Source organism: Macrosteles quadrilineatus, unplaced genomic scaffold, assembly GCF_028750875.1.
Source record: "Macrosteles quadrilineatus isolate MER2022 unplaced genomic scaffold, UCM_ALF_1.0 Scaffold_4__1_contigs__length_99947679, whole genome shotgun sequence".
NCBI classification, from domain to species: Eukaryota; Metazoa; Arthropoda; class Insecta; order Hemiptera; family Cicadellidae; genus Macrosteles; species Macrosteles quadrilineatus.
The window spans coordinates 40,166,289-40,176,797 of record NW_026542597.1 but is presented as its reverse complement, the minus strand read 5'-3'; the positions used below and the strand labels follow the sequence as shown (position 1 = coordinate 40,176,797).

The 10,509-nt window shown below is 35.7% G+C and overlaps 1 protein-coding gene across 1 annotated transcript in view; it reads right to left on the bottom strand.

The window, feature by feature from the left end:
- Positions 1-8,492: 8,492 nt before the first annotated feature.
- The window catches only part of LOC128991885 (GRB10-interacting GYF protein 2), a 49,536-nt gene continuing 47,519 nt past the window's right edge, over positions 8,493-10,509 (bottom strand). The window contains exons 25-26 of the mRNA XM_054415142.1: positions 9,981-10,136; positions 8,493-8,757 (exon numbers count right to left, since the gene is read on the bottom strand). Coding sequence (XP_054271117.1) covers positions 10,011-10,136 — 126 coding nt within the window. The 3' untranslated portion in view covers positions 8,493-8,757; positions 9,981-10,010. The remainder of the gene's footprint in view (positions 8,758-9,980; positions 10,137-10,509) is intronic.

Sequence of the window (10,509 nt, the reverse complement as noted above, 5' to 3'; positions counted from 1 at the left end):
GTTAGGTTAGATTAAAAATTCAATACATATCCTTTCACAGTCAGAAGTGCATAACTCCATTACTTTGAACACAGTCAGCATCCTGCCTGGTTTGTCCACCCTTAGCGGAAGCCACCCTCACGGTCACGTGTAATCTCTCTCTCTCCCCGTCAACCTCTCGCGCAACCCACAACCGTTGGCAAAACTCCGCAGTATGTGGAATTCATGGATGGGAATTAAGGCTTTCTACCTGATACCCGTTGGCAAAACTCCTACACTCATCCCACACCGTTCTAATAATCCCTGACCAGTGGTTGTCAGTAGACCGAAGGTGTAAGGTTACCGGAGTCCAAAGGGTCCACGAACGGAAGGAAGTCCAGCTGATCGGGCAAGTCCTGAGCAGGACTTCATCCTACACCTGGACATTTGGGAGCAGGGCTTCGCCCCGACAAATACTGCACAAAGACCCCATAACTATCAAGGAGATCGAACCTGTGGTTGCGTTTGCGATCACTACCATAAAATGTGTGTTGATATTTTTACAGGAGAGAATGATGCGATATTGGTTTGTAATATAGATTTAAGTTCGTGGTTTTTCTGAATTTGTCATAATATTTATTCGTAAAATGACTATAGGAATATATAATTTTAAAAATCTTCATAACCACGATACATTGTACACAACAGCATTCACGACGTAATGTCTGTATTTTATAACGGTTTGCAAATACTACGCCAAACAAGGTTAAACGGAGGTGAAAGTGTAAATTGGCATAATTGGCATATCCCGTCACCCGGACTCTGACAAGGGGGGTGAGGGGGGTGAGGGGGGTCTTCCGTGTGGCAGATCCGCGATGACGAGGAAGTGGCAATTGTGGCAAATACCGTTAGTTTAGACAAAACACTGTAAACCTGTGCTGTAGAGTTGATAGTGCACAGCATGAGCATGGTCCAGCGCTACGATACCTTGGATCTAGGCTTCCTGTACTGCGAGTTTAAGTATAATGATACGCCGCACTACATACTATATACTTCCTTGTCAGTCCCTACCGCGGGCATTTTAACTGTTAACTCAACCATAAGTATTTAGCGTTTGAGGCAATTTTAAAGACATGCCTTTAACTAAGGATAAGTCAAGTTCAAGTAAGCATTCAATTCCCTGATTAAAGTAGAGTTGTAAGCAGAAAAAACTCATATTAAAACAACGTCGAGAATGATGGTGTAAAATTCGGTTTACTTTTTAGCAACAACTTGTTAACTATGTTAAGGAAAAAGGGTAGGTAAGGGTTTTCTGCAAATAATATGCCTATTTTACAGCATATATTGCCATAATATATTTAATTCAACCAATAGCATTACCAAAAAGCCTCCTTATCCTGTACAGGTATTCAAGCAACTTATAGCATTCGCTAATCAAGTGTCCACCCATCTTGGAAATGCTATCTTGAAAGTTAAAAGAGAAATCAGAACATTAGTCTATAGGAGCATTGATGAGTGTATAAATAGTGGACGATATGAGGTACATTAACTGCGCCAACTGACTTAGTCAGGTAGTCGGGTATTCCTGGGTTGCGCCTACTACTCCCGGGAGCCTCCCGATACGTTCCTTGACTGCACCAAGGGGCGGCCCTCTATGACTGTATAATTTAGTTGTTGACGAGTAACTAGAACAATCCTTCTGCCGGCAACTCACCTCTACCTGGCTGGGGCTGGGGCGCAACTAAGGAACATTTTTGGGGACCCTTTGAGGGCTTGACGCAATTAAGGAACTCTTTGGCGCAATTAATGCACGACCATGAGGTTGATTCACGAGGTCTGAGTTGTATTATTTTTTGTAAAGCAGGTAAAGCAGAACCACATGCCCTAATGAATGTTTTAGCACAAATCTGCTGTTTGTACTGTTGCATTGTTGTAGAACAGTAGTTTTGCTATACAGTGGTAGCATTGTGTTAGTTAACATCTCACCTATATGGACCATTGTACCAAACGCAATCTGTGATATAACTACACAGATTAACTCTTTCAGCAAGGATAACCCAAGTAAACACCTGCGGTCCCCAATATACGTCCCACGTTTGCGCCTACACTACAAGTCAAAAACACCTCAAGGTCAAACTCAAACAACAAGTGGTCCAAACAAGGAACATTGAGAAACTACTTTTTGTTACTCTAATGGCATCTCTCGCAATTCAGGCTTGATTGGGGTTTTTACAATCCACTTTTTACGACGCTAATTCGCGTCTGGTGCGAAAGTTGTATTGCGCAGATGAGAGGTTAAGCTTAATGGGGTCGGTAATCTCAAATCTGTAGAAAGTTTGTTAGGCTCCCACTATAAATCAAGTATTTTTATGATTTTAATGAAATTCGGCTTAAAGGTGTAGGGCGAAATAACATTGAATGGAATGAGTTCGCAAACCAGCATGATCGGACCATGGGAACGGGGTTTTATGGGATAAATATTGGGTTTTCTAATTTTTGACTCTCAAAAAACACAAAATGCCCCAATTTCCTTTTAGACCACTTTGAAGAGCTCAAACAAATATAATTTAGTATGTTAAAGTTTATTTTTGTACGCTTATTGGTTACGGAGAAAATTCAAAAAATTGTAAATTGTTAAATTCCCATGTTATTCTGGAGAATATTGTTTACTGTTTGCTTGTTGTGTTTGTTAGTTTGCTTGTTTATGGATATATTTTGATCAAACTTGGTAAATTAAATGTATTTATTTTATACTAAGCTATTAATAATCTACAAAAACCCCCACTTTATTACCCTCATGTAGCAGTAAACCTACTCCTAAAACCTAATGTTATTTTTAAATATAATTAATTTAAAATCAAATCAGGCAAATGGCAATTCGTTTAGTCTGCAGGTTTGCTGCGGTGCTGGTATTTAGTTACAGAATAATAGTTTTCATAAGTTTACATTTAATATATATAATTAAGTTCAAGCACATAATTCAAAGCTAATCTTCTTCTGTTTTTATATCGAAGGGTTGGAAAAGCGTCAACTACTAACCAAATCACTTTATAAATCTGAAGCCATAGATTTGATCTTACACAACTGTAAGCTCTTGTTTTCGCGTAGGAATCGTCCATACCCCTATAACAGTTTGTTTATGTAGGAAAATAACAGATTATAAAAATATCTGGGATTCCAACTAAAGCTGGATGTTTTTACGACATAATCTACTGCTATTGCTGGGGAATTACCTAACGCTGTGCAAGTATTTTACGAGCAAATATCAACAATCTGTCAACAATGAAGGAAACAGCTGATTTCACAAATGTAACGTCTACTGGAATAAGCTTTGTCTATATTAGGCACTGAGTTTGTAGATAATGGTTATCTTTATCTACAAAATAACACATAAAAATGGAAGTGGTGTACAAAAAATACCCAGCACTGCCATAGATACAATCTAGTACATAAAACCAATTGTATACACTGAGCCTGCAAATGGAAATTGGATTTACGAAAATGTACATATTGTCGTATTAAAAAATCAATAATAATGGGTTACCATAATATAGTAGTTATAAGCATACACGAAGCAAAGAGAACTCTAAAAATACAAGTTCAATAGTTTACAAAGAGGGTTTATTATTCTGAAATCGTTTGCTATCGTTCGTAAATAACGGTTTCGGTTGTGGGAACAATATCTCTAAATATTTTAAAACATTAATATTCACGTCCTTTCGGTATTAACCCAAAGGATTTCTAAACAAAATTGTAAATCTTAATTACTTGACCAACGACTATAACACAAAACGTTCATCAATTAATTTCTCCTTGCAGATTAGCCACATCGACGGGCATGTTCTAATCATGGAAGCAACTTCGTCAATTTGTTAATCATCAGTTTAATTTACTACATCCAGTAATTAAGAGGTCTTGCACAGCATCACCGGGGGGTCAGGGGAGTACGGAATACCCCCCAGTGAAAGGGGGGTCCGGGATATGTATTTGAGCTCTAAAATATGCTCATAAAATATTTCGGGAGGGGGAGTATATTCCTCCCACCCCCCTTGTATAATGAGTTAATTTTTACGATGAAAATACAAATTTAATTTTGAATGTCTCCTATTTCATGCCCAGGGTGTCAGAATAAGCACAATGCTCCAGACAATAAACTGAAGTAAGCATCTATAAAATGAAAACAATGTAACAGCTGATCTACAGGTTCATGTAGAACAATAGGTTCGAGGACTTTGCTTGAATTACACAGCGAATATAATTTAAAATAATTTAGTCTAAAAACAATTTAGTTTAAAGTAGGCCAACTGATCACTGAAGTTAAAATACAACACAAATTATTCCAGTTTAGACTGGAAATTATGATGTATAGTAGATTTTGATGATTTCCTTAGATTGTAAGCCTACAATAGATTTTAATATTTAATTCTTATTTCCTTTACTCCACTAATCTAGGCTATGGGAGATTATACTGTCTGTCGATTGAAACCACATAATAATTATGTAATACGCGTAATTAATAGACTTAAATAGGTAAAAAAAATCATCCTTTGGAAATCTACGAACCACTTGGAACAAGCAATTAAAATGATTCCCCATTATATATGTTATTTTGATTACGTATATGCTACTTTAACTATGTAGGCTAAATAAGCTAGTATACAATCGTAAAACATTTTTTTTATGGTTTTATTTATTTCTAAACGAGGAATGAAAATTTGCATAATAAAGTTGTATAATTTTTCCAAACCATACAAGATCAAATTTAAATCACTTAGCCAGCAAATGAAGATTGTCCTAAAACCGAAATTAATTTTCGTTACCCTTGGCCTACGTAACAATTTGCCCGAACATAAACGTTTTAAAACCGTCTTGAACTACCAGTTCAGCGAATTGTGTCACCCAGGCACAGACAGACCGCACTATCACGGTAATTGTTGGCAAAACTGTGGTGTGAGTGAAATTGGGACATCTTGCACTAATCATAGAGCAGACAGTCCCTCGCTGAATGAAACACTCATTTGTTCAATTAAAGGCTTTGCCACAATTATTTTATTTCAACCCCCCAAGATTTGAATCGATATTTTGAACGATGTGTGGCGTCAAAACTTATTTTATCATGTGCTGGAGCTAGAAAAAAATAAAAGAATACTTAAAACTAAGTGACTTTGTATTAGAGTTTCTTTAAAGGAGTATTTGTTATTAATGGATCCACTGTTTTCAAAGGATTTCGGCAATCAAAGAAAAAAGACTTGTGAAAGGGTAATGTTTAGTTTTTCTCTTTAGGCAGATTTTTTGTGTGTGATAGGTATATAGGTGGACAACTGCGGGTGTTTCAAGCTAAGTAAACTAGCGGGAGTTAAAAATCAAATCAAACTCCTGTATTCGTGTTATACAATTTAAGTAACTTTGTACAGTACTAGTACTGTAGTGCAGGTACAACATGGAAATTCTGTCAATAGAGTACACACGATTTCATTCATGCGATAGGGTGGTGACTTTAACGGTCGTGTAACTGGAAAAAATATTTGCTATTCCAGTTTCATGAACTTTAATCATATTACATTTGCTTATTTGTTGTTGTTGCTACTAAAAAACTCACTCAGTCAAATTTAAAAAAAAATTACCACAAGCCATAATTACATAGAATGGATACTTATGTATTTTAATAGGTACCACATATGGGCACGAACATTCAATTGTCAAGACTGAAATAATTTTATAAAGAGATTGTTCACATTTTTCTTATATTAACTAACCAAATAAACCCATTAAAATAATAACTTGGCAATGATTATCAATGTCTTCTCTACTTGTTGACAGTGCAATTCATCAACCGTAGTCTAAACAAAAGTAAAATTAACTGTTTCAACACACACACAAAAATTATAATAATTTTAAATCATCGCCATGATAACTAGTAAAGTACGAAATAAATAAATGACTATAAACTCACCGAAAATGTATCCTTAAATAGCGACGTCATCCTTTAAATTTTAACGGGAACGCGCACATAACATGTTGCACTACACACACTACCGGCGCAACTGAACCGAACACCTGATCAACAATAAAAACACCTGTTTGGAGGTCGCGGGAATGTCACCAGCTGATAGTGGCTAACATAACATAACCTCACTTTTAGCGATAACGCGAACACTGGAGCAGTACGGACGGCGCGAACGGTGGGTATTTGGGAAGTGGCGCATTCGAAACTGGTCATGTATGAAAGTAGGCTGCGCCTAGTGGGGGGAGACCGGTTAACTACGAAAAACTGATGATGCCTGTTTTTGCCACATCATTTTAATGAATGAGTCAATGCTAACATACTGATAACTATGGAATGTCTTTAGTAAACAGACTAGGGAAATATTTAATATGCTACCAGGTCTGTTTACTGTACTGAAACCATTCCAAACATGGCAACTTATATGTTAGAGTTAATTCATGTATTAAAATTGTGGCACATATTTGATTAACTTACTTAAATTTCATGTACCTACCCATACATTTTTGTCAACACATTTAAGTGGGAATAGGTTTAAACTTTAAACATTAAATTGAGTTGTATTACATGGTTCTGATCTTAAATAAGCAACCCTATTTGTGCAACCAATTGGTTTACTGATTGTTTGCGACTGATTACTTTTTAAATGCAAGATAACAGTCATCTGAACATTGACTGACCTGGGTTGGGTCATCAGTTTTTATTGTTTCAAATTAAACATTCGTTATCGTAAAATAACAGTAAGGTGTTATTCAATAGCAAAACTTAGTGTACCGGTAGGGACTTCTAACATCAATAACTTTGAGAAAACTCTTAAACAAAACTACTTAACTTTGATTTTGTAGACAACAATTTTTGTGCTGTCTTGCATTTGGCAACTTACCTGTGCAGTCATTATTAGAGGTGATCAATGCTTAATATACTTTATCAACACCCCAATAAGGAAGGTAGCTATTTTCGATAACAGCTTATATCAAAGAAATAAATTGCTTCCCAAGCTCTAATTCAAAGCAAGGGAATCTCGATCAGCTGATTATACACAACTAATTTCTATTATTGAAATCAGCTGTTTTTACTGTTTAACAATACAAATTAGAACATAAATATGTATGTTAGTTGTTTTTGCTGTGTTTTAAGCTTGTATATTTATTTGCAAAATTATGTAACGGTGCAAGTTGCAGTAATCACGGCAGACAAAAACCTGCGTCACAGAGACTGCAAGACATTTTCACAGCTTTTGCCGTGATTGCGGGAGAAGATGACCAGTGTCGCCAAGACCAATCCTCCCGATATCCGACCTTTTGACCATGTCTCGTCATAGTTGGAGGGATTCTACTGTACCTATTTTTGCGTCTAGATATACCAAAAGTGAATTTCTGGCACTTGCTCAAATTATTACCAGCTTCGGCTTCGCCTCGAACATGGAAATACTCTCACATGCTCGGCTTTGCCTCATTTAGGTGTTCCTGTTTGCACATGAAATTTGAGTGTGCACCAGAAAATGCCACGTTTAGTACTCGTAATGATATATAGTATTTTATTTTTCCTTTATTATTTTTGTTTTAGTATTTTTTGTTTTATTTTATTAATCTAAATAGAAACAGGATTCATTCCAAGACTTTCCTGATTACATAAGAGTACTGCATGTAAAGCTAGAAGTGGTCCGAGATTTAACTGCTTAAAAATGCTCAATAACTATTTTTTTTCATTTACATACTTTTTTAGGAACACAATTTTTTTCGGTCCTACACTATCAGAAATACAAGTTTGTCTGCCGTTAAACGGTTACCTAAGTTAATGTTCACGAAAGCTCCAAATGTAGTTTAAATTAATTCGTTTTTTTTTCAAACAAAAAAACTTCATACTATAATGGTTACCTAGACAGATTTTAGTGGTTGCAAATGACATTATTTAAAGTGCTAACCCTACACCTGACCCGTGAGGTTCTATCCCTTTCTTTTCAAAAAATCAGAATTTATAATAGTATCTTAAACGGTTAACGTATGTTAAAATTAAATAGTTAACTTATTGTCTTAATCTTTAATTTTAATCCTACTTATCATCCAAGACATTAACAATTGCAACTTTAATTGAACTGATTTATAAAAAATTGAACTTGACCTTGTAGCACATGGTGAGTTCTAACATAGTCAATTGAGAAGCGTCACAAATACAATTTCAAGCATGATTCAACAACAGATTTAGGTTTAATAATTAGAAGAAAAAGTATGAGAATCAAAAGTAGATAAAATGGGAGAGTAGGATTGGAGTGGAATAAACTGTATAATTTTAAACAACAGGAATATTAGGTGAAACAAATATGAGGACAGGAGGAACAGCAAAATTATGGTGATGACCAATAGGACGACTGGAAGACAAGATAGATGATAGATCAAAGGAACAATATTATGCATGATAGGGTGGCACTGGCAAATAGTTATTTTTGACAACACAGTAGAGGAGAGGGTGATTAAAACAACAGGACTGGTTGTGGCAACAAGAGGATAGGAACTAAAGTAGAAAATATGAATTATGTATGAATAATTTATTTTCCAACAGGCACGCGTGTACAACAGCCGCCATCATGCACAATGGCGACTACAAACACTCGTTCTTTTTATACTATATATAAAACAAAACAAAGAGTCAACAAATATATCTTATCTTTACTTGTTTTTAGTTACAAAATATTTGTTAAAAAAACAAATATATGCCTTTCTTCAGGAAGATTGGTTTATTTTGTTTGTATCAGTTGTTTCTTCAACTTCATTCCTGTATTTGTATTTTTCTTCCATCTGAAAAAGAAGTATTGTCTCATAATTTATTTATTCCTGTTATAAAAAAAAACCACCAAATTTCTGTCAAGGAGGGGGTTGCTTTCTCTCTGTTTGACAGGGCTAAGAGCATTTGCTCCAATCAGGATGAGTTAGAGGATGAAATAAAGAAAGTAGAACAGGATTTGGCTAGTAACGGATACCCTCGATCCATTATAAACAAATGCAAGAAAGATAGGGCTACGCGTGAACCTTCACAAAATCGCAAGGAAAAGCTCGTCCACATGTCAATCCCGTGTGTGTCAGGGCTGTCGGAAAAATTCAGAAGGGTTGCTAGGAAACAGCGTTTAGGACACAAAACACACTTAGGCAGAGTCTCGTCAAAACAAAACCCAAAAATGACACTCAGGATACTAAAAACTGTGTTTACATAATAAATTGTAATGATTGTTCCAGGCCTTACTATGGCGAGACAAAAAGACCGTTGAACATTAGAATCAAAGAACACAGAGAAAACACCAAAAAAGGTTTAGTGGAAAAATCTAAGATCGCGCATCATTGCTGGTCTGGAAATCATCATACGAATTTTGAAGAGGCAAAAATTGCCCATAAGGAACCTCATTTTTTCAAGCGTAACCTCATTGAAGCCTCATACATTAAATTAGCAGACCAACCAATCAGTCAGTCTTCGGTTGAAATCAGGCCAATTGGCTACCCATTTTGAACAAGGAACTAAAGGATAGGGAACTTAATTGTTCAATAGAGAAATAACGAGTTCGCCTAAAAATTTGCACGTTTTGTTAACTCGTAGTAAAACTCGAGATAGGAACAAACAAAATTAACACCCATCTTGGGGCATTGTACATCACCTTATGGACCAGCCTTATGCATCAGCTGAGGACAATTTTATTGTTAGTTCCCTCCAGTGCCACTGTAGATGTAGTGTTTAGTTTAAAATTTGTTTCTTGTTATTTCATTCTTTAAAAACATTGTTTAACCAAATAAAACTATCTAATCATAAACAATAACTCATCCTCTAGTTATATAACTTAAACAGTAAAGCACAAATCATTAAATTAATCCTTAAGTAATAAAAACAAAATATCGTCGACAGCGATCAGAGTCACAGGACATGAAGTAGGCACAAAAAGTGAGCTCTAAAATTTACAATAGTCTACTTGTGTTGGTTAGTTTATGATATTGGTATTACTGAATAAAAACATTTTAAATTTAACTAAACGCACCATTAGTCTGAATATTCTCTCGTCCTCTCACTAAATATTCTCTCCGTAGTCACGGTCGCCGACGTTGATGCGATCGGGGGCGGCCGTGACGTTGAACCCGAGAATGCGACTGTCAACCTTGGTCATCTTGGTCTTCTTCACCTTCTTGTTTTTGCCCTGTAAAAAACTTAAATTAGTCAAAAAACTCTCCATGAAGCATATAAAAATTGAATAGGAAATTGTGCACAGGTATAATTTACTTCTAGCAGATATGTTATGGAAAGGTTAAGTATTAAGTGTTGTGGTCTGTGTGTTAGGTCTACGAGTTTTGTTTTCATCAGATCCCCCTTCCTTAAATGGTTGACAAGTCTATAAATAGTTGATTATTATAAGGTCAATCACACCTGGAAACATAATTTCAAACCGTTCTTGGGATAAAACCAATGATTTACTCTTCATATTCTTCTACAATACATTGCAAAAACACTATGTGTATTTACAGAACCCTAAACATCATAGAAGACTAGGCAACAATGCATCTGATCTACAA